Genomic DNA, 25,617 nt, shown 5'->3' with positions numbered 1-25,617 from the left:
CCGGGATATCGGCTTTGAGAAAAACTGCTGTACAGTGGATCAGTGCAATCAAAAATAATATTGAGACCCTTTCGGATTGATGTAGCCAGAGAAGATGCTGTGACAGCTACTTCAATAAGGTGAGCTATGCTCAGAAAGCCTCTTTATTGTCAAAGATATTGTAGACAAAGAAATCCTTCATATTCTCAAACTCTAGTCCACACCTTGCCCTTTCTTTTAAAATAGAAGGGGTCATTAGGTGGATTGGGGATGTGAGCTATTTCTTCCTTTGGACAATTGTGCTGATATTCATTGAAACTAAAACCAGGGTCAAGCAGAGGGCAATTGTTTTGTACAATGCCACAGCTGGTGTTTTAACCAATATTCATGAGCAGCATTTGCCCTATTCACTTTCTTTGAAATGGTATTTGGTGGCTGCAATTTGACTGTGAAACCCCAAGACGTGATCAAAAAAAAACCCTAAAATTGAACATCTGAAATAAAAACATTAAATGCTGGAAATAGAGCAAGTCGGTCAGCATCTATAAAGGGAAAAAAAAACAAGTGCAATTTTAAGTGTGCACCCTTCTTCAAAATTCAATTATGGTTAATGTTGGAGGATGGTGTTGCGACAAAAACTCCAGGAACTTCTGTCTTCAGTTTTGTACAGTTTCATTGCAGATGATCATCAACTGGACTTCAAATTCTCCACCGACTAGGCCAACTGTAGCATTGCAGATAGACTGATCCACAATTGTAACAAGACTACCCATCAGTGTGTGCTAAACCAGAATGGAACCTAATTGGTATACTTGAACAGAATTAATTTGATGAATGATGGCGGATAGTAGACAAACAGCAGAATTTCTAGAGGAAGTTGATTTTTGTTAATGAAGAGCTGATTTTGAAGGAGAGATTTAGCCACCATGAAAAGATGACTATCTTCAACATGGTCTTTAACTCATCCTTTATGCACAACCAGGAGTTATACATTATCGCTGAAGGATTAATGGATGTCCCTTCAAGACAGTTAAATTCCAATTGCACAGGTCCTCGCACTGCTATTTCTCTGCCTTCAGAGATCTGAGCTATGGTGGTCTTATGAATGCCACCAGAAAGACAAGTCCTTTGCATCCTCTTTTGTCAATCTTGGGATAAACCACTCAGACAAGTTGGGATTCCTACTCACAGCACTCCCGTTTCAAACACCGGCACATCAAAACCCTGGAGAAAGGCAAAAGTGCTGGCCAGAATCAAACTCTTTGGAGACTCTATTTTAGCAGTGACCATTCTAATAAATCGAAGGTACAATTACCAAAAAAGGCATGCAATGTACTGTCTGCAATTATCAGCAATGGCCCGGATTTTTCTGCGAGCAGCAAAGGAACGGCTTTTGCCGTTCACCTCGTGTACAGTTGCACACAGAATTTTAGCGGGCCTGTCAGCGAAGATTTCTACTCTTCCGGCGTTGGGTTGAATTTGCCGCCCTCTACAGGGGATCTGTGAGCAGGGTGAAAAGCAGGGAAGCTGTTCAACCAATTAAATTGAAGAATCCGCACAGCTGGCAAAGCAGGAAGAAAGAAATAGGAGGTGGGTGGGGTGGATTGACCCATCCACCACGGAGGTGTGTGGGGGGGCCTGACCCATCCACCTCCATGGCACGAACCTGGTATTGCAGTACTTCCAGGAACGGTGCAGTGGCTCTCGGCCCTTTGGCTAAGAGCATTGGCGCAGAGTGATCCTTGATGTGTGCAAGGTGACCTCTGGCGTTTGTGATTTGACAAAGAATTGGAAAGATTGGCTACGAATAAATAAAAAATAAAAAAAAATAGGAAATATAAATGGTATTTAAATCATGGTACAGGAAGTGAAATGAAGATTGGGTCATACACATAGGATTAAGGGAAAGACATAAAAGAGCAAAACAAAAACTGTATTAAAAAATATTTTATTTTTTTTTAATCTGCAACATTAATTTTCTTGAGGGAATGACACTCTACATTTGTAAAATTATTTTTTCAGGGCCAGAGAAGTTGTTCAGCAGTAATTATGACTTAATACGCTGTTATAAACTCAGTTACTCCTGATTGAACAAGGCTTAAGTTTTTCATCGGTCTTTAGTGCGATAATAGTGGGTAATTAGCCTAATTTCACACATTAACAGTGATTTCTGTGCAGATTCCATCTTCGAAGACTGCAAGAGTGCACCCTGTGGTGGAGCAGGGCATCACCGACAGCAACGTCCAGATTTCTTCATTTAACTGCACATGTGCAGACGCCAAAGGTTGCTGTCAGTTTTACACAGTAATAACGGCGACCGCTGACAGTGTTGCCATTACCAGTACAGCAAAATCCAGGCCATTGTGTTTACTTCAAAATTCTGCATGAATACCTCTGCATAATTCACCAACATAACATATATGAATTTAAGAAAAGGAAATGGGCACATTATAAATAATTGCAATGGTGTCGCTCAGAAACATTTAGTTCACATCACACCTGGCTTGAGGACAATTTTGTAAGCATAATTGGATTACAAGGAGACACTTAAATGAATTTGTATTAATCATGTAGCATACGTCAAGGACTTTCTTTTACATATGGACAGCAAGGATTGTGATCGGCACTGAAGATGTGTAGGACCCTCATAATTGGAAGAGAATATATAATATAAAAGTGAAAACAATGTTAAAATGTCTCATCTTTATTGTAGTTTTCCATTTGCTTAGGGCCGAGATTTTAATTCAGTCCAAGTACACAAGAGATCGCTCCTGGTTGATTATGAAAATATGACCGTGACTAGAATATGGGAGAAGAAATATTGCAGCTTTCATCTCACCATGCCAAATGACATCATTAGCTACCTTCAACTTCATAAACCACACAAAACTGAAGTTAAAATGTTATGGTGGTGCATATGAAGATGAAGTACATCAACACTGTACAATGCTAATGTTTTCATTTGTCTATTTAGAAATTACTTTAAGGGACTGCAGGATCCTCTATCTTGGTGTGGTTAATGTGCCCTAAATTTGTCAACATTTTCTAAATTTCACAGTAAATCGCAACAGCAAAGGTGAAATATTGTCAAATGTACCTCTTGGATAGTCTTTACATATTTACAAAAATGCAGAAATTCAAGTACTGTCTAGCAATTTCAGAAAAAGTGGAAAACCAAATAAAGGACATTTGTTAAGGAGTAATTTTAAGGCTGTCGGACAACTTAATACAATCCAGAATAGTGATGTGCATTGTGACATTTTAATGTCAATATATAAATTGACCTCAAAATAAAACTTTATCTAAAAGTATTGTATTTCTTGAAAATGAAAGTAAATAAATAAAATACAAAGTTTAATTAAACAATGTCTCAGAACAAGATCACCTAAAAGCAAAATAGCTCCGAATATAGGCCACCAGCGACCGACCCACTTCCTTACTTTGCTGATCCCGTTGCCATCTTGATTAGAATTATTATGCCCTTTGGTATAATGATATGATATGCAATGATATGATTCAACTTTCATGATGTAAACCTGTCTGAATTCAGTGTGATGAATTATCCTCCGTAACTCTTTTGTAATTGATATAATCTGATCATTCCATCTTTCCGTCAACCTAATCCTTCACGTCCCGATTTGGTAGCTTGACATCCAATCTCCCAATACTCAAAGTAAAAAATAAAATGGAAAAGCAAAAACTCTTGAGTTTGTGCAACCTCTAGGAGCTTGCTGCCATTCAAGTCAATTGAACAAGTCATATATTATTGGTTCATACATATTTCACAAGTCTGTTGAGGTAAGCTTTTTCATAACTCTGCGTTGGGCTAAACTTGAAGCTGCAACTGGCTCCAACACTGGACGAAGGGTCTTGTGGTTGAGGGCAGAATATGTAGCAGCCATGGCCCCCTAAAGATGAAGACAGATCTTCATTAGGAATCACAACAATGTGGAATATCACCTTTATTTTAAGTTAAATTATCATTGTTTTTAAGGAGCACTGCATTTTATTTCCTGCACGATCTTGAAAATAGACATTTATATGAGGATAAACAAGGTACTGAGAACATTTCTTCACTGAAGCAACAGTCCGTAGATCTGAGAGTTTAGATGCTTACCAGAATTATACTGTACTCTTGACTGAAATTGGCAATTATGTTTATTTCCATAATTATAGTAAAAACATATTACTGCGATATATCACACTGATGAATGCTGCAAACTTATTTCAGGGAGGAATCTTGATTGTTTCTTTCTCCCCATAACTCCTGAAGATGCTGACTGTTCTGGTGTGCAGCACCACTAGAGCCAGCTGCACTCCAGTACCTCGCCTGCCCAAGTGGCTACTTCCGCCCACTTTTACCTGCTGTGATCCGTAGTGAAATCAACACATGAATAAGGAGGTTAACAGTGAACACTTGATGTGGATCCCAACCAGTTTTGCAATTATTTCACTTAAACTCATCATCACTGGACTGAAAGATTTTGCACTGTATTGATACTTTTGAAAAATGTATCACAACAAAATGCAACTTTTGAAAAATACTAACAGAAAAACAATGTCATTAACCTTTGTTAACTAGTTTTACACCCAAGCATTTAACAAATTCCTGTTACCTTTAAGTAATTCAATTCAACTTTTGAAAAAACTCTATTGGAAGCAAGATTTTCCAAGAAAAAAAAACATGAGCACTAGAGAATTTCGAGTTTCAGAATGATCTTCAAATTTATATCTAAGAGCGCTTTTTAAAACTCTCATGCAAAACGTGCATGGGTTATGCACGTTATCATGGCCAGTTTAAATGCAACAAAGTATCATTTCATCCTGTGACAGTACCTACTTTTACCAGATGAGGTGCATCCTGACGATTTAGTTGGAAATGTGGTAGTTGATCCCGGCAAGCAATCCAGGGATGTTTGAGCACCTGCTCAGCTGTGAATCTTTGATGGGGGTCGACATGAAGCATATTGGACAACAAATCCTAGATTTTCAGAATTTGAGGAAAGCATTATATAATGAAAAAATCTATCACCCTTCCAAGCTAATTATTAAATGGGATACTTTGGTATTGATGTATACTATTAAAAAAATAATTGTATATTACTGGCCGTGGATAATGTAGTGGGTTAAAAACTTACTTTTTATCACAGGGACATTGGTTTAAATCAGGTCCAAGCTGAGTATGAGAGAGTCTTATTCTGACTGTACTAGGAGTAGAATAGTATGGGAGAAGGGAGTAGAGTGCACATTCAATATAAACTATAGTACTCACCCACTACTGAACTTTTCTCCGTAATCAGTATATCCAGACCAACATTCCTACCGACTACCAGCAGCCTGCCCCATATAAAATCATAGAATGATACAGTGCAGAAGGAGACCATTCACCCATCGTGCCTGTGCTGGTCCTTTGAAAGAGCTATCCAATTAGTCCCACTCCCCTATTCTTCCCCAAACCCTGTAAATGTTTTCCCTTGAAGTATTTATCCAGTTCCCTTTTGAAAGTTACTGCTGAATTTGCTTCCACCACCATTCCACAGTCAGTGCAATCCAGAAATCAACAACTTGCTGCATTAAAAAAATCCTCAGGTCACCCCTGGATCTTTTGCCAATCACCTTCAATCTGTGTCCTCTGGTTACCGGCCCTTCTGCTACTGGAAACAGTTTCTCCTTATTTACTCTATCAAAACCCTTCATGATTTTGAACACCTCTATCAAATCTCCTCTTAACCCTTTCTGCTCCAAGGAGAACCATCTCAGCTTCTCCACATACCTGATGGCCCTCATCACTGGGACCATTCTAGTCAATCTATTCTGCACCCTCTCCAAGGCCTTGACATGCTTGCTAATTATGCCTATAATTGAACACAATACTCCAAGCTGAGGCCTAACCAATGTTTTATAAAGGTTCAGCATAACTGCCCAGTTTTTCTACTCTTTGTCTCTATTTATAAAGCTAATGTATGTCTTTTTAACAGTCTTCTCAACTTGTACTGCCACACTCAAAGATTTGTGTATGTACACCATCCAAGTCTCTCTGTTCTTGCACCCCTTTAAAATTGTGCCATTTAATTTATATTGCCTCTCATTCTTCATATAAAGATGTTTTACTTCACACTTCTGTTAAATTTCATCTGTAATGCCCATAACGGAGCTCATACAAACAGAGCTCTGGTGTGAGAAAAGTGCTGAAATGGTAGGCCTCAGTTGGGAAGTCAATATTGAAAATTAGGTGGGAGATTTTTACCCACTGCCTGACATGATACAGATTGTAAAAGTCCTTTAGCCTGAACATACTGCCCCGCTCACCACCTCATGAGAAATCTCCTCAGTTTCAACCTGGGTCTTAATGGATTTGTGTTATCAAAAAATTGCCAATAGTTCCGCATTAATCAGACAATTTCACTCAGAACCAAAGCAAAAGGAAGCACTCCAATTGCTGAAGCGTGGCGCAAATTGTGCTGTTGGCTTGAACGATAAAAGCCTCAAGACTGTGTAACGGCATTACTGGGTGCAAGGAAAAAAAAAATTTCTCTCGCAATACTATTATTGCTCACCTTGCTTATTCCTGGATGACAACTCAATTCACAGAAGTGACAACCTAAGCAAAACTCACTCAAGAAGAATGCAGTCTTTGGAATATGCTCTTTTCACTAGTCAACTAACCCTTCCACATCACTAGATTACATTTTGCTCACTTTTACTTTTGGTATTTAAATTATTTTGTACTTGCGAACAATGCTTTAGAATCTTTAATCTTACTGCAATTGCACTGGCAGTATAAGTATATTTTACCTTAGCTGCATCTGAGACTGTATCCCAGTTGCCTCCACTCAGTGAGAATTTGCCACTTCCTATTCGTAATAAAATTTCTTCTGCTGTATCATTTGGTCCATTGGCAAAAGGAGTGTAACTAATGCATAAAGCAAACAAGAAGAAAAAAAATCAATGATTTAACAAAAAGATCAAGTCATGCAGACCCGCCTTCCCATGTTTTTCCCTTTTTATGTGACAGCACTGATTCACGCTGGGTATGGTCCTACGGATGCTAGTTGTCTTCCAACGTCTTGTATAAGTGGCCATGCTTCACACGAGCCTAGTCCATTAGCCTATGGGTGGCATCATTGCCAAACCTGATCCTGACCTCATTTCACTTGATATCCACAATATGGACTTGATCAGCAGTAGGAAGCTTACCCAATTATTCCCTCCCCAACCTAGGGCCAATTAAATAAATTATAGCACCCAAAATGCCACCGTGGCTTAGGAGTGGGAGCCAAACGTGTGATCTGTTTGGCTCATTTACATAATACAGCCCAACTATCAAGAGGAGCAAAGTCACTTACTTTTCTACACACAATTTCCCAATACTGCTTGAAATCAGACAAGCTGGAACACCAAGAGTGCCAATAAGTCCTATCTTTGTTGGGATGAAAAGTACTTGACTGATACTGTAACTTCAACAATATAAAACCAGCTGCAAAGCAACTTTGAGAATCTCTTTATTTCCTTCAAAAAGACACCCGAACTTGCTGCGATCTGCCCTATGGCTGCATTACGCTAAGACTTATAAAAGTAAATTTTAAGTAAGCCGTGTGTATGCAAGAGTGGACAGTGCCAAGATGTGTATGGCCGCTGGGCAGATATGTAAAATCGATTCTATATGCTCAATTTTACAATTAGTAGTTTGAAATTACTGCTGCTGTTGGTGCTATAAAGCTTCCTCTCCAGCTACGTTTGATGATAAAAAAAATCATAATTAGTATTAAACGGTCGTGAACGTCTATAATCCAGTTTAATGAGATGTAAAACCAGAAACTGGTGGCCTTTCTTCCAGTCGACACACCAAGTTCAATCAATTCACCAGATAATACTGACCAACCAGATGCAATATTAGGCTAGAAATTATTATTCATGATATTAGCAAATGAACACAATGCATTTGTACGGCATGCTTGTGTTATTTTAATGTAGGTGTTAACCCATTTAAAATAAACATCTCCATTAAACCATTTTAAATGGATAAGCTCCCTCTTAAAATAATACAGGAGCATTATACAAGCCTGTAAAATATTTATTCATCAATATCTGCAACAGTAATTTCTAACCTATTTATACACTTATGTTTTTAACAATAGATTACCTGCTGAACCAAACATAATATGTTCATGTATTGACCCAGGAGCAATCTATTCAAAAGGAATAATGAGGGGCTAATTTATTGAAGTAATGGGCTCCTCTACTTACGAAGGCAATGATTAAATTCAACTGAGGACACAAAGGCAGTGGAAAAAATACAGCTCTTGAAATAAAGTAACACTGCACAATAGCTGTTCATCTTATACAGCCAATTTTACAGAAAGCGAGAAAACTTTGAGAGAATTGTATGGGGAAAAACTAGGCCTGGATTGTAACATATTCAAATGTCCTTAGATATCCAAATTCCCAAGATGCTTTCAGTTGTATTTTAGCTTGCATTTTGCCCACATTTTCCAGATTAGAAAACTTCAGCTAACTTGGCATTTAGTTTAGAATTATTCAGTCCTGGTCCAAAATAAAAACTAAACTTACTTCTCAATTTTCTTTTAAAAATTACAATTTGGTCAAAATGCTGTTTATAAATGAATTTGTATCCAAACCGCAATCTCGTCATTTACGATTATTATAATCAGTCTTTCATCTGACGTTAAACTGAGGCCCCGTCTGCTCTCTCAAGTGGGTGTAAAAGACCCCATGGCACGATTTCAAAGAAGAGCAGGGGAGTTATCCCCGGTGTCCTGGCCAATATTTATCCCTCAATCAACATCACTAAAACAGATTATCTGGTCATTATCACATTGCTGCTTGTGGGAGCTTGCTGTGCGCAATTTGGCTGTCGTGTTTCCCACATTACAACAGTGACTACACTCCAAAAGTACTTAATTGGCTGTAAAGCGCTTTGAGACATCTGGTGGTCATGAAAGACGCCATATAAATCAAAGTCTTTCTTTTTCTTTTCATACATTTTCAGTTTTGGTGTTACCAAAGTTTCCTGGGAGCTTTGCAGTTTAAGATAAAGATTCAGAGCTGGGCAGTCACAGGAGCACGGACTTCGAATTACAGAAAGTGCCTTGCGTAGACTGTCTGGCTACAGTGAAAAGGGGGATGAAGCTAAGAAGTGAAATGGTTATGGAGACAGAAGAGAGACATGGAATTCCAGTCAGCATTGAGGAACCTGGCACTGACCACAATTTAGGGAAGTATTGCCGTAATTGCCATCTATCTCGGTAGCATTTGATGGCATGTTGCAAAAGAAAGGATGACGTGCCAAGCCATTCAGAAACTTCCTGTGCAGCTGAAGGAGATGCACAGATTTCAGAAAAAAAACAAGTTAGGAAAAATTTATTTGCCGAATTTATTGGCGGCAGCCACGACAAACATTCTATGCCAGAACAAAATCTGTGGCAAAGAAATAATTTGCACAAAGGGAAAAGTTGCATATTTGCAGCAACAGATTTAAACATACTAATTTCAGCACTAATCTCCTCTTCATACTTCGAATTTTCATTCTCTCCTCCACTTCTGGGTTAGTGGTCCAACATCATCATTCATTTGCAATTAGATTTGACTTCACACATTTGCTTAATCACATAATTGTAGCAGAATAGTACGAGATTCTTAACAGCATCCTAGATTAAAACAATGAAGATAACAGGCAATAATGTGAAACAAAGTAAATAAAGGGATTTAGATGCCAAACTAAGTAACATTTCATAAAATTTTTTGAGGATGTAACTAGCAGAGTGGACAAGGGAGAACCAGTGGATGTGGTGTATTTGGACTTTCAGAAGGCTTTTGACAAGGTCCCGCACAAGAGATTGTTGTGCAAAACCAAAGCTCATGGTATTGGGGGTAATATACTGACGTGGATAGGGAACTGGTTGGCAGACAGGAAGCAGGGATAAACGGGTCCTTTTCAGAATGGCAGGCAGTGACTAGTGGAGTGCCGCAGGGCTCAGTGCTGGGACCCCAGCTCTTTACAATATACATTAACGATTTGGATGAAGGAATTGAGTGTAATATCTCCAAGTTTGTGGATGACACTAAACTGGGTGGCGGTGAGATCCAGGAGGAGGACGCTAAGAGGCTGCAAGGTGACTTGGACAGGTTAGGTGAGTGGGTAAATGCACGGCAGATGCAGTGTAATGTGGATAAATGTGAGGTTATCCATTTTGGGGGCAAAAACACGAAGGCAGAATATTATCTGGATGGCGGCAGATTAGGAAAAGGGGAGGTGCAACGAGACCTGGGTGTCATGGTTCATTAAGTCACTGAAAATGGGCACGCAGGTGCAGCAGGCAGTAAAGAAGGTAAATGGTATGTTGGCCTTCATAGCTAGGGGATTTGAGTATAGAAGCAGGGAGGTCTTACTGCAGTTGTACAGGGCCTTGGTGAGGTCTCACCTGGAATATTGTGTTCAGTTTTGGTCTCCTAATCTAAGGAAGGACGTTCTTGCTGTTGAGGGAGTGCAGCAAAGGTTCACCAGACTGATTCCAGGGATGGCTGGGCTGTCATATGAGGAGAGTCTGGATCAACTAGGCCTTTATTCACTGGAGTTTAGAAGGATGAGAGGGGATCTCATAGAAACATAAAAGATTCTGACGGGACTGGACAGGTTCGATGCGGGAAGAATGTTGGGGAAGTCCAGAACCATGGGACATAGTATTAGGATAAGGGGTAGGCCATTTAGGACTGAGATGAGGAGAAACTTCTTCACTCAGAGAGTTGTTAACCTGTGGAATTCCCTGCCGCAGAGAGTTGTTGATGCCAGTTCACTGGATATATTCAAGTGGGAGTTAGATATGGCTCTTACGGTTAAGGGGATCAAGGGGTATGGAGAGAAAGCAGGAAAGGGGTACTGAAGGAATTATCAGCCATGATCTTATTGAATGGCAGTGCAGGCTCGAAGGGCCGAATGGCCTACTCCTGCACCTATTTTTCTGTGTCTCTATGCGAAGACTAGTTGAATACAAAACTATTCTGAAATGTATCCACTTTGTTAAGACTGAAATGGTGTTGGTGTACCAGAAATTTCTCAAGCTTCATGAAACAGAGTTCAATGCAGAAGCTTGATTTGCAAATCAATTGTTATTTCTAGAAGCTATGTTGGAGGAAAAATACTGATCGGAGAATAATATTGCACTTTAACATAATAATTCCAGATGCAAAGACCATGTGCTGCAACACAAATGGAACCCAGGTGAGTTTAATTGTACTTACCCAGCCAGCATAGTATACATCAGCACTCCAAGGCTCCAGATATCGCACGCAGCATCGTAACCCTGTCGCATGAGAACCTGAAAAACAAAGAGAGGCACGTTTGACAAATTACTGCTACAAGAAAAAACAATCTGTTTGCATCCAATTTGTTACGTGCTTCATTGTTTGAAAAAAGCCCTGATCATATGGCATCAAAGTTTTGTTTTTAAAGCAGTGGGAGAGCTTTCAATGTCGTTTATAACTTTTAATTCTCTCATTATACCTCCTTTCATCTCAGCCAAATATCACTTCTGCCCTTTGATCATCTCCTGTTCTCCACCAAAGCACTTTGCAGGTCATTCTATTTCTTTCCCTGCATGTGATCGTTGGGTTTCTGGTTCCCCAATTCTGTTCCCTTTTAAATGCTGTTCATCTGTAATGAGCAAAAAAAATCGCGGTCTCTATGGGCACGTACAATGTGCGCATGCACCTGTAGAGGCCCCGCAAGTGCCGGTTCTTGGTGCGTGACACACATGCGTGAAAACCGTCACTTGCGAACTATCAACATTTCTTTTGACAGTTCCAATGCATCCCCGGGAAAAGGGCCTTCGCTGGCAGAGATTTGGGCTGTTTGCCCAGCGAATGTCCTTCAAACTCTTATGCCTGGTAAAAGCAGATGTACCAGCATAAGAGTTTTAAAAGATAGAAAAATAAAATGTTATCAATAATTTTTATTTTGAAAACCCTGTCCATTAATGTATGTTTATTTTTATTCCTATTAAAACATTAAAAACATTTCAAAAAAATAAATTGTCTAAAACACTTAATTAAATTCAATTTCAATTAATTTTAAATGTGTGAAGTGTTTTTATTTAAAATGTTTGTGCTTAGGGGGGTATTCCCATTCATAGAAATGTTGATCGCTGTACAAACGGAGATCACCATTACTGTGAATGGGGATAAGTCATTTTCATTGGTTGGTCCGGCCCACGTGATCCCAGGCTGCACATACCCTCCTGGAATACTTGGGCCCCTGCGCTGGACTGCGAATGGAGGCCTCGGAGCGCAAGTCTACGCTCCTCCGGGACCACCAGGTACTTTTGTAAAAAGAGTTTCGATCAGAGGCATCCGCCCACAGGAAGCCTTTGACCGCAATTTCTAGGCCAATATCTTTGAGTTCTGAAGAAGGGTCTAGACCCGAAACATTGCCTTTCTTCTCCCCACAGACGCTGTCTGACTGGAGTGTTCCCAATGTCCTTGCTTCGAGTTTTCATGCCTGACGGGCCACAGTAAAGTTTAAACTAATGGTTTTGAGAATATTAATCTAGGCCCACACTTCATTGAGCGAGTGCTGCATTGTCAGAGGTGCTGTGTTTTTGATGAGATATTAAGCCTAAGATCTGTCCAACTGTTCAGCTAAATGTAAAAAACAATCCTATGACAATATTCAAAGAGCAGGGGAGTTCTCCTGGTGTTCTGCCTAACATACTTCCCTCAATCAACATCAACAAAACAAACTGGTCATTCCCGACAAAACAGTGTCTGCATTTTGTTGTACAGCACTTTGGGACATCCTGAAAATGTGATAAGGGATCTATAAATGCAAGATCTTTCTTTCTCATTAACTTTCACATTTAACAAGGTAGTGGTGCAAACAAATACTGGTATTATGATTGAGGATTTATCCAGTAACGAAGCAGCAGTGCTAAGAACAGCCCTTTCCAAACACCCAAACTCAAAATTCAAACAGGAAAAATGAGAAAGTATAAAACAGAAAATAGAATCAAGTTGCCAGGACTCGGTGAAAAGAATAAAAGAACTTGCATTTATATAGCGCCTTTCACGACCGTAGGAAATATAAAAGTGCTTTACAGCCAATGAAGTACTTTAGGAGTGTAGTCACTGCTGTAATTTAGGAAACTCGGCAGGCAATTTAGGAAACTTGACAGGCAATTTGCACATAACAGGGTCCCATAAACAGCAATTTGATAATGCCTAGATAATGGGCCAAATCTAGCTGGAGCAAGGCATCTCACAACGTGCCCAGTTAGTTAGACTTTTTTCTGCACCCTTCAGCTCGAATATAATTTGCAACGTACCTTACTACAAGTGCGATTGACAACAACGCATCTGGGACCTTAGTGAACAACAGGACCAAAAGTGTATCTCCTTAATCAATGAGAGTCAAGATCGAGACTCAACAGATAAAATTACAGGTGCAACGTCTGAATCTGGAACTCCAAAAACCGGAATTGTCCGAAAACTGGACATTTTGCGCATTGTTGATGGAGTCGTCCAGAATTATTGTCTGAAAACTGGACATTTTTGAGGCAAACCCCAAACTCAGGCACGAAGTCGGTCGAGGATTCCGGATTTCAGACTAAAGATTTTCTTGTCTGAAATCCGGAAAATTCCAAAAACAGGAACGGACTCAGTCCTGAGGATTCCGGATGTTGGATCTGTATTTCTTTTCTGGACCGCATTGCATTATCACCATGTTGTTAAAAACGTACGTAGACTGTTAATCACGCCATAACTTTTTGTGGTGAGTTTAATGGGTAATTAATGTGCAAATCCAGCAAGTTCTTAAAAATAAGGACACGTTAATTTTTAACACTGAAAGCACTGATTGGGCACCCTTGATGACTAGTCCTGATTGCTGATTGGTCCCCTTGGAGGATAAGACACACCCAGCAGCTTATCTTTGCAAAGTGTAATTTGAGCCATTCGGACTGCCAAATTCAGACAGAACAGAGCTCACTTGGAACACACAGGGCTCACCCTCATGGGTTAAGACCTTGACCCACCCCCCCACCCCACGTTGCTGCCATCGCTTCCTCACCTTCTCTCCCAAGTCTCTGACATTCTCCCCCCGCCCAAGTTCCCGACCTCCTCCCCCACGTTCCTGACCTTCTCCTCCCCCCCCACTCCCGAGACAAATTTGTGACAAACCTCCCCCCACCCCGCAAGTTCCTGACCTCCTCCTCCTCCCCGCGCCACCCCCCGACCCCGCCCCGCCCCCCCAGACAAGTTTCTGACCTCCATCCCCACCATCCCCCCCCCCCCCCCGGACCCCCCAACACCAAAGACGGGGCATTGTGTGTGGGTCACGGATTGTTAACAGGTTTATTGGGTATGAAGTGAATAGTGACAGTGTCGTGACTTACGGATCTTGTCCAGTCAAATGATGTAACTTGCACCGAGCTTTCCGAGAAATCAACCGGGTATCGGGTGAGAGGAGGGAGAACATGGTGCGAGTGTGAAGGTGGGGTTGGAAGAACGTCATTGGTCTTTCAATCTGGATCACGTTCTGGCTCTCAAGTCCTGACCCCTTTTATGTCTGAATCACATTCTTCCTCCATCCCCACTGTGCTCTCCGTGCTCTTTATCAACCCCTCCCCTCCCCCCTCCGCCCCACACACTCCCTTTCTGCCCTGCTCTGTCTGCCCCACACATACACACTCACTTTCTCTCTCTCTGCCCCACACACTCTCTCTACCCCAGACACACACACTCACTCACACTCTTCTCTCTCTCTCTGCCCCACACACACTCTCTCTGCCTCTCTGCCCCAGAAGGCCATGAAAATGTGTGTGGAGATAATCACAGCGCTATTCTAATCAACAGTCCTGGAGGCTCCTTTGGTATAGTCATTGATTTTCGCAGGCTCAGGTTCAAGCTCGAACGGCAATGGTAACAGCTCCAGGCTCGGCAATGTGGGTCTGCACCACAGCGTACTGCGCATACGTGACCAATCATGTGCACATCCACAAAAAGGAGCGAGGTCGTCCGCCTGCATGCGCAGAAGGACACAAAAATGGTCGTGCAGATAATCACTTCGTAAAAATAACGGGGAGACTAAGGGCGAGATGTTGTTTGTGCAAAGCTAAATGGAGTGGCGTAAATCAACCAGCATGTTCTGGAGATGCACAACTCATACTGTATCTCTTCGTTCCCTGAAAATTCTGGCTAATTTGCATATTAATAACAGCATGCATTATGATCGCAACATTATTTTTCCCGGAAGATTTAGCCCAATGTGTTTTAATGATGTTGACGGAGGAATATCAGCCAGGATACCAGGAGAATTGCTCTGGTCTTCTTCGAACATGTGATCTTTTACATCCACTTGAGGGGATAGATGGGGCCACGGTTAATATTTCATCTGAAAAATGGCACCTGTGACATTGCAGCACCACCCTCAGTACTGCACCGAGCTTAGATTATGTGCTCAATTTGCTGGAGTGGGACTTCAAGCCAGAACTTTCTAACTGAGAGGTGAGTCTTACCACTAATCCTAGGCTGAAATCAATGTAAAGGTGGGCTAAATTGCCACGGCTCAGACAGGGCATAGCTCACAGACAGTAGTTTGGGTCTCTGGTGCGATTTAATCTCAGCTGCATTTTGCTTCAAGTAAATTCCCATCCAGGGTATTGACACCTATTACAGAAGCAATCCAGGTAAACTGCAGTTCAGGGATAAGCTTTAGACTGGTCAGCACCGGAGCGATTTGATTATTTTATCTCTCGTTACATCCTTTTATTCTATTCTCATAGCTGCTCAACTTCCATGTGTTGTCGTCATGTGGCAGTTCCACTCTTCAGAACAGTGAGTAAAGCAACTGATTTGCAGTTTTATAAACCGATCTCAGATTCCAGGCGAGAGGACTGGCTGCACTTAACAGTTCATTAATAAAGTATCGGTTTATTTTACTGCGAAAAAGTGCAGCAGGTAAGGTGGGATGTTAGTATACCTCAGGTGCCACGAAGTTGGCTGTGTAACACGGAGTCATAAGCAGGCCGTTTTCACCACGCAGCTGTTTAGCAAACCCAAAGTCACATATTCGGATCGATTCAGGATCACCAGATTCATCCATGTACAAAATATTACTTGGCTTTAAATCCCTATGCACAACCTATATATACAAATATATAAAAAAACAAAACAAAGATTATTCAGATAGTTCAATGAATCAGAGAACAGTACAGCAAGAGGCTATTCGGCCGATCGAGCCTGCGCTGGCTTTTTCGAAGAGCGATCCAGCTAGTCCCACTCCCCGCTCTTTCCCCATATCCCTGCAATTTTTTTCTGCAAGTATTTAACCAATTCTCTTTTGAAGGCCACGACTGAATTTATCTCCACCACCCTATCGGGCACTGCATTCCAAATCCTAACCACACGTTGCGTAAAAAAGATTTTCCTCATGTCGCCTCTGGTTCTTTTGCCAATCACCTTTATTTACTCCAGCTAAATCCTTCATGATTTTAAACACCTCTATTAAATCTCCTCTTAGCCTTCTCTGTTCCGAGGAGAACAACCCCAGCTTCTCCAGTCTATCCACCGAACTGTAATCCCTCATTCCTGGAAGCATTCTAGTAAATCTCTTCTGTACCCTTTTCAAAGCCTTCACGTCCTTCCTAAAGTGTGGTGCCCAGAATTACACACAATACTCCAGTTGGGGCTGAACGAGTGTTTTATATAGGTTTAGCATAACTTCCTGGCTTTTGTACTCAGCATCTATTTATAAAGCCCAGGAGCCCATATGCTTTATTAACAGCTTAACCTGGCCTGCCACCGTCAAATATTTGTGCACAAGCACCCCCAGGTCTCTGTTCTTGCACCCCCTTTAAAATTGTGCCATTTAGTATGCAAGGTCTTTCTCCCTACCAAAATGCATTGAATTTTATCTGCCATTCCAGCAGCCTATCTATGTCCTCTTGAAGTTTATTCCTATCTTCCTCAGCTTACTACTCTTCCAAGTTTCGTGTTATCTGCAAATTTTGAAATTGTATCCCCAAGTCCAAGTCATTAATGGACATCTGGGACATTGAAAGCTCATTTATATCGTAGGAATATTACCAACATTTGCAGCAAGTTTTATCGAGAGGTGACCCTTCGTGGTGAAATTCTGTACAATCTGAGCAAGAAATATTTTGCCTTTCTGTTACAGGCTGACATTTTTGTTAGTGTGTGCGGTGTGCGTGTGTGACTATGAGTCCGAAGTAGATACACTAGCAAATATATTTTGCCACTAAAAATCTTTTCGCAGAAAAGAAGTTCACACATTCTGTATTTAGCAAATTACTTTAAAACAAATTAAAACACAGTTCAGATTTTTGAAATGTTCCAATTTTAAATTAATAGGCACATGATTCATCTTAGTGCTCTCCTCAGAACACAGCAGCGATACACGGTCCAAATTAACATTACTTAATAGGAAAGAGATAAATATACAATGCACCAGCTTTAGATTTTTGGGCACTAAAGGAATCAAAGGATATGGGGATCGGGTGGGAAAGTGGAGCTGATGTCGAAGTTCAGCCATGATCTTATTGAATGGTGGAGCAGGCCTGAGGGGCTGTATATTTTACTCTTACTCCTATTTCTTAGCTGGGGAGTTTAGAACTATGGGTCACAGTTTCAGAATAGGGGATCGGCCACTTAGGTCTGAGATGAGGAGAAATTTCTTCACTCAAAGGGTTGTAAATATTTGGAGTTCTCTACTCCAGAGGGCTGTGGATGCTCAGTCGTTGAGTATATTCAAGAGAGCGATAGATTTTTGGATATAAAGGAAATCAAGGGATATGGGAATAGTGCCGGAACAACTTGTATTTATATAGCGCCTTTAACTTAGTAAAACATCCCAAGACGCTTCACAGGAGTGTTATAAAACAATTTTTTTTTGACAGCGAGCCACATAAGAAATTAATGCAGATGATCAAAGGCTTGTTTGAGCAGTTATAATCAGGGATGCTCAAGAGGGCAGAATTTGAGGAGCGCAGATATCTCAGGGGGATGTGAGGCTGAAGGAGATTACAGAGATAGGGTAATGCCATGGAGGGATTTGTAAACAAGGATGAGCATTTTGAAATCGAGGCGTTGCTTAACCTGTAGTCAGCGAGCACAGAGGTGATGGGTGATCTGGACTTGGTGCGAGTTAGGACACGGGCTGCCGAGTTTTGAATGACCTTGTTTACGTAGGGTAGAATGTGGGAGTCCAGCCTGGAGTGCACTGAAGTAGTCAAGTCTAGAGGTAACAAAGGCATGGATGAGGGTTTCAGCAGCAGATGAGCTGAGGCAAGGGCGGAGACGGGCAATGTTATGGAGGTGGAAATAGGCAGTTTTTGTTATGCCACGGATGTGGCCAGAAGCTCATTTCAGGGTCAAATATGAACAGTCTGGTTCAGCCTCAGTTTGATGCTAGGGAGATGGATTGGGTCGGTGGCGAGGGAACGCAGTTTGTGGCAGGGACCAAAGACAATGGCTTCGGTCTTCCCAATTTGGGAGAAAATATCTGCTCATCCAGTACTGGATGTAAGACAAGCAGCCTGAAGGTGCAGTTGAAATAGATCGAAGAGCCGAATGGCCTACTCCTGCTCCTGCTCCTATTTCATGCACATGTGCAAAATGAGTATTTTGGTTAAGATGGGCTCTCTCATAATTTAACTCCTTATTCTCAATCATACAATTGGATCCGAGTTGAGCAACTGTAAACACATAGCTAACTAATGTTGAGTCGGCTAATTCATTGTGCACAAAAGCCCAAGTCTTTGCAGTTCATGTAACGGGGCTCTGTTTGTCCTGTAGCGATGCAGGACAATTTAGCGGATTGCCAGATGAGAGCTTGTTGGGTATTAAGCAGATACATCCATAAGACAAAGGTCCTCCACCAGCCTGTCCTCACCGCACAACACTGCCCCCCCCAGTCATCAAGATCCACGGCGCAGCCCTGGACACCGTGGACCATTTCCCATATCTCGGAAGCCTATCAACAAGAGCAGGCATCGACGGCGAGATTCAACACCGCTTCCGGAGCGCCAGTGCAGCCTTCGGCCGCCTGAGGAAGAGTCTTTGAAGACCAGGCCCTCAAAACTACCACCAAGCTCATGGTCTACAGGGCTGTAGTAATAGCTGCCCTCTTGTATGGCTCAGGGACATGGACCATGTACAGTAGACACCTCAAGTTGCTGGAGAAATATCACCAACGATATCTCTGCAAGATCCTACACTCCCCTGGGAGGACAGGCGCACCAACATCAGCGTTCTCATTCAGGCTAATATCCCCAGTATTGAAGCACTGACCACACTCAATCAGCTCCGCTGGGCAGGCCACATAGTCCGCATGCCAGACATGAGACTCCCAAAGCAAGTGCTCTACTCGGAGCTCCTTCACGGCAAACGAGCCAAAGATGAGCAGCGGAAACGCTATGAGGACACCCTCAAAGCCTCCCTGATAAAGTGCGGCATCCCCACTGACACCTGGGAGTCCATGACCCAAGACCGCCCTAAGTGGAGGAAGTGCATCCGAGAGGGCGCTGAGCACCTCGAGTCTCAACGCCGAGAGCATGCAGGAATCAAGCGCAGGCAGCAGAAAGAGTGTGTGGCAAACTAGTCCCACCCACCCCTTCCCTCAACGATTCTGTCCCACCTGTGACAGAGTCTGTGGCTCCCGTATTGGACTTTTCAGCCACCAAAGAACTTACTTCAGGAGTGGAAGCAAATCTTCCTCGATTCCAAGGGACTTCCTATGATGATGATGATGATGATAAAGCAGATACAGTATTTCTAAGCCACAGATTTCTCGTTCTCATGAGCATATAAGATATGTCCTGTGCCATCAGTTCCTAACTGCACACTACTTTTTACTTTTACTGGAGCATCATGTTGTTGATGATTTTACAATTCTTGACTTATTAAAAATGAGTACTAAACAAAACTTGGATTTAATTGACCAACATCACCTCCACAAGTAATTGGTGAAAAAATGAAGATGGGACCTATGTAGCTGGACAGCGCAGAAGAACAGCACAGCGATAGGCTGCTGGATTACTATCATTCCGACAGATAGTGAACACAGATGTCAATCACCAAATCATGAAGTGATAACTTCATGCTGTAGCAGTGAAGTTCAGCACTTCTAATATTACTGTAGAATCCGCAATATTGATGCCAAGACAAAATGTCACCTTGCAAATTAAACATGGTAATTGCAAAACTCATATTGTATCCATTCCGAATGTGCATTCATGAGACCACGAATTATTCAACTGTTCACCAATGAAGGTTCCAATTTAAAACATTTCACGTACTGCACTGGACTATTAAAAGATTAAATCAGAACAAAATCAACCCCACTTTGTAAAAAAAAGGCTATACATGGTTTGCACATTTCAATGATCAAAAAAGTAGCTTCAACACTTCAGTGAATTTAACACTTAGAAGCAACGTTGTTCAAGGCAAAGAATCAGGATATGCATTTTCACATTAAATGAAAAACTTAAAAACACAGAATTATGCTACCATGTAGGTCAAGGCCCCGAGAAATTATTATCTGCTCCAACTGAAGGACTTACCCCTTGGCAGTGAAGATAGTCCACTGTTTTTGTTATTGTGAATAGCACAGCACTGGCTTCTCGTTCTGAAAAGTACTTTTGCCGAAGAAGCCTATCGAGCAGTTCGCCCCCTTTCAATAGCTCAGTGACAAGGTAAACATATCGGCCATCGTCATATACCTGTGCGTGCAAAACAGCCACCAGTGAATTACACTCCAGTTTTTTTTCAACAAAGTTCTTCATACATAAACTTCAAATTTTACAACAAATATTAAATTCTATTAACTGCAATATTAAGACAAAATATAAGCCAATCCCTACTTGAGTTCATGCTCAAGTGTTACACAGAAACATAGAAAATAGGTGCAGGAGTAGCACCACCATTCAATAACATCATGGCTGACCATTCCCTCAGTACCACTTTCCTGCTTTCTCTCCATACCCCTTGATCCCCTTAGCCGTAAGGGCCATATCTAACTCCCTTTTGAATATATCCAATGAACTGGCATCAACAACTCTCTGCGGCAGGGAATTCCACTGAGTGAAGAAGTTTCTCCTCATCTCAGTCCTAAATGGCCTACCTCTTATCCTAAGACTATGTCCCCTGGTTCTGGACTTCCCCAACATCTTCCCGCATCTAAACCTGTCCAGTCCCGTCAGAATCTTATACGTTTCTATGAGATCCCCTCTCAATCCTTCTAAATTCCAGTGAATAAAGGCCCAGTTGATCCAGTCTCTCCTCATATGACAGTTCAGCCATCCCTGGAATCAGTCTGGTGAACTTTTGCTGCACTCCCTCAATAGCAAGAACGACCTTCCTCAGATTAGGAGACCAAAACTGAACACAATATTCCAGCTAAGGCCTCACTAAGGCCCTGTACAACTGCAGCAAGACCTCCCTGCTCCTATACTCAAATCCCCTAGCTATGAAGGCCAACATACCATTTGCTTTCTTCACTGCCTGCTGAACCTGCATGTCAACTTTCAATGGCTGATGAACATGACACCCAGGTCTTGTTGCACCTCCCCTTTTCCTAATCTGCCGCCATTCAGATAATATTCTGCCTTTGTGTTTTTGCCCCCAAAATGGATAACCTCACATTTATCCACATTATACTGCATCTGCCATGCATTTGCCCACTCACCTAACCTGTCCAAGTCACCCTGCAGCCTCTTAGCGTCCTCCTCACAGCTCATACTGCCACCCAGTTTAGTGTCATCTGCAAACTTGGAGATATTACACACAATTCCTTCATCTAAATCATTAATGTATATTGTAAAGAGCTGGGGTCCCAGCACTGAGCCCTGCGGCACTCCACTAGTCACTGCCTGCCATTCTGAAAAGGACCCGTTTATCCCAACTATCTGCTTCCTGTCTGCCAACCAGTTCTCTATCCATGTCAGTACATTACCCCCAATTGCATGCACTTTGATTTTGCACACCAATCTCTTGTGCGGGACCTTGTCAAAAGCCTTTTGAAAGTCCAAATACACCACATCCACTGGTTCTCCCTTGTCCACTCCACTAGTTACATCCTCAGAAAATTCCAGAAGATTCGTCAAGCAGGATTTCCCTTTCATAAATCCATGCTGACTTGGACCGATCCTGTCACTGCTTTCCAAATGCGTTGCTATTTCATCCTTAATGATTGATTCCAACATTTTTCCCACTACTGATGTCAGGCTAACCGGTCTATAATTTCTCTCTCCCTCCCATTTAAAAAAGTGGTGTTACATTAGCTACCCTCCAGTCCATAGGAACTGATCCAGAGTCGTTAGACTTTTGGAAAATGATCACCAATGCATCCACTATTTCTAGGGCCACTTTCTTAAGTACTCTGGGATGCAGACTATCAGGCCCCAGGGATTTATCGGCCTTCAATTCCATCAACTTCCCTCCCGAACACAATTTCCCGCCTAATAAGGATATCCTTCAGTTCCTCCTTCTCACTGGACCCACTGTCCCCTAGTACATTCGGAAGGTTATTTGTGTCTTCCTTCGTGAAGACAGAACCGAAGTATTTGTTCAATTGGTCTGCCATTTCTTTGTTCCCCATTATAAATTCAACTGAATCCGACTGCAAGGGACCTACGTTTGTCTTCACTAATCTTTTTCTCTTCACATATTTGTAGAAGCTTTTGCAGTCAGTTTTTATGTTCCCTGCAAGCTTCCTCTTATACTCTATTTTCCCCCTCTTAATTAAACCCTTAGTCCTCCTCTGTTGAATTCTAAATTTCTCCCAGTTCCTCAGGTTTGTTGCTTTATTAGCCAATTTATATGCCTTTTTCTTGGATTTAACAGTATCCTTAATTTCCCTTGTTAGCGATGGTTGAGCCACCTTCCCAGTTTTATTTTTTACTTCAGACAGGGATGTACAATTGCTGAAGTTCATCCATGTGATCTTTAAATGTTTGTCATTGCCTATCCACTGTCAACCCTTTAAGTATCCTTTGCCAGTCTATTCTAGCCAATTCACGCCACATACTGTCGAAGTTACCTTTCCTTACGCTCAGGACCCTTGTTTCCGACTTAACTGTGTCACTCTCCATCTTAATAAAGAATTCTACCATATTATGGTCACTCTTCCCCAAGGGGCCTCGCACAACAAGATTGCTAATTAGTCCCTTCTCATTACACATCACCCAGTCTAGGATGGCCAGCTCTCTAGTTGGTTCCTCGACATATTCTTCTAGAAAACCATCCCTAATACACTCCAGGAAATCCTCCTCCACCACATTGCTACCAGTTTGGTTAGCCCAATCAATATGTAGATTAAAGTTGCCCATGATGACCGCTGTGCCTTTATTGCACATATCCCTTATTTCTTGTTTGCATGCTAACACACTCTGCGTTGGTGTTTTTTGGGGGAAATCTTGATGCATGCAATTTTTTAATTAGATAAATACACAGACAATTCATTTACACACAAACAATATATTTATGCAATTGCACACACATATATATACACAATCCATTTACACATACATACACAATTAATTTACACACACAATCACAAACATAGAATTTACAGTCACACAAACACAATCAGAATCGATTATCACACACACACACACACACACACACACAATCCTCCCAGATACTTTATCCACTTGTTGGATTTCCCATTGATCACACATGATTCATTAGCTAACAGGCCACGTAGCTGATCTATTCCAGGATACTGTCAATCTCAACAGTCATTGGGTAACATGGTAAAGTGACTTGCTCTCAGATATTCCTTCCCTCCCTCCCTCTCTCCTGCCAGGGTATTGCCTTGTAAATATCTGGTCTGCATTTTCCGTCACGTTGTGTTTTTTTTTGGTATGGATTAAAACAAGGAACATTGGGGCCAAGTTTTGGCCCGAGTTGCTCCTGTTTTTTTGGAGCAACTGGTTTAGAATGGAGTATCTTAGAAATTTGAATTCTCGGCATTTAGTTTGCTCCAGTTCTAGTTAGTTAGAACAGTTTCACTTTGGAACAGAATTTTTTTTCAAAAGGGGGAGTGTCCGGCCACTTACGCCTGTTTTCAAAGTTTAGGCAGTGAAAACTTACTCCATTCTAAGTTAGTTTGGAGTAAGTGAAGAATTTTGTAAGTTCGAAAAAACCTTGTCTACACTTTAGAAAATCAGGCGTCGGTTACAAATCAGGCGTAGGGAATGGGGGGGGGGGGGTGGTTTAAAGGGAAGTTTAAAAACATTAAACACTTCAGTTTTACAAATAAAGAGCCATTATCAATAATAAATGATAAATACATCAATAAATCAACCAATAAATCAAACAAAATTAATAAAAAATAAAAGTAAATTTTTAAAATCAATAAAACAAAACATTTTCTACTTACCGACTACAGCACCGGGAGTCCTCCAACAGCGTGCTGTCAGTGTCTCTATCTCTCAGTCTGCTGTGTATGTGTCTCTCACTCTCTGTCTGTCAATGTCTGTGTTTCTGACAGCGAGGGGAGGGGGGAGGAGGGAGGGAGGGAGAGGAGGGAGGGAGGGAAGGAAGGAGAGAGGAGGGAAGGAAGGAGAGAGGTGGGAGGGAGGGGAGGAGAGAGGGGGGAGGAGAGAGGAGGGAGGGAGGGAGGGAGAGGGGAGGGAGGGAGGGAGGGAGGGAGGGAGAGGGGAGGGAGGGAGGGAGGGAGGGAGAGGGAGAGGGAAGGGAGAGGAGAGGGAGAGAGGGAGGGAGAGGGGAGGGAGGGAGGGAGAGGGGAGGGAGAGGGGAGGGAGGGAGGGAGGGAGAGGGGAGGGAGGGAGGGAGAGGGGAGGGAGGGAGGGAGAGGGGAGGGAGGGAGGGAGAGGGGAGGGAGGGAGGGGAGGGAGAGGGAGGGAGGGAGGGGAGAGGGGAGGGAGGGAGGGGGGGGGAGGGAGGGAGGGAGAGGGGAGGGAGGAAGGAGAGAGGAGGGAGGGAAGGAGAGAGGAGGGAGGGAAGGAGAGAGGAGGGAGGGAAGGAGAGAGGAGGGAGGGAAGGAGAGAGGAGGGAGGGAAGGAGAGAGGAGGGAGGGAAGGAGAGAGGAGGGAGGGAAGGAGAGAGGAGGGAGGGAAGGAGAGAGGAGGGAGGGAAGGAGAGAGGAGGGAGGGAAGGAGAGAGGAGGGAGGGAAGGAGAGAGGAGAGAGGGAAGGAGAGAGGAGGGAGGGAAGGAGAGAGGAGAGAGGAGGGAGGGAAGGAGAGAGGAGAGAGGAGGGAGGGAAGGAGAGAGGAGAGAGGAGGGAGGGAAGGAGAGAGGAGAGAGGAGGGAGGGGGGAGGGAAGGAAAGAGGAGGGAGGGAGGGAGGGGAGGAGGGAGGGAAGGAAAGAGGAGGGAGGGAGGGTGGGAAGGAGAGAAGAGGGAGGGAGGGAAGGAGGGAAGGAGAGAGGAGGGAGGGAGAGAGGGAAGGAGAGAGGGAGGGAAGGAGAGAGGGAGGGAAGGAGGGAGGGAGGGAGGGAAGGAGAGAGGGAGGGAAGGAGAGAGGGAGGGAAGGAGAGAGGGAGGGAAGGAGGGAGGGAGGGAGGGAGGGAGGGAGGGAGGGGAGGGAGGGAGGGAGAGAGAGAGAGGAGGGAGGGAGGGAGGGAGATGGGAGGGAGGGAGATT

At 42.6% G+C, this 25,617-nt stretch overlaps 1 protein-coding gene across 3 annotated transcripts in view; it reads right to left on the bottom strand.

Moving 5' to 3' along the window:
• Positions 1-1,911: 1,911 nt before the first annotated feature.
• The window catches only part of LOC139265751 (ribosomal protein S6 kinase alpha-6), a 170,419-nt gene continuing 146,713 nt past the window's right edge, over positions 1,912-25,617 (bottom strand). For 2 of the 3 annotated variants that reach the window (XM_070883105.1, XM_070883108.1), the window contains 6 exons: positions 20,571-20,729; positions 15,971-16,132; positions 11,239-11,315; positions 6,775-6,892; positions 4,820-4,960; positions 1,912-3,887 (listed from right to left, as the gene is read on the bottom strand). In XM_070883105.1, the coding sequence (XP_070739206.1) occupies positions 3,762-3,887; positions 4,820-4,960; positions 6,775-6,892; positions 11,239-11,315; positions 15,971-16,132; positions 20,571-20,729 (783 nt within the window). In that variant the 3' untranslated portion in view covers positions 1,912-3,761. The remainder of the gene's footprint in view (positions 3,888-4,819; positions 4,961-6,774; positions 6,893-11,238; positions 11,316-15,970; positions 16,133-20,570; positions 20,730-25,617) is intronic. The other variant, XM_070883107.1, reaches the window with a different exon arrangement.

This window comes from Pristiophorus japonicus, chromosome 6 (genome assembly GCF_044704955.1).
Source record: "Pristiophorus japonicus isolate sPriJap1 chromosome 6, sPriJap1.hap1, whole genome shotgun sequence".
Classification (NCBI taxonomy): domain Eukaryota; kingdom Metazoa; phylum Chordata; class Chondrichthyes; family Pristiophoridae; genus Pristiophorus; species Pristiophorus japonicus.
This window is presented reverse-complemented; position numbering and strand designations above follow the sequence as displayed.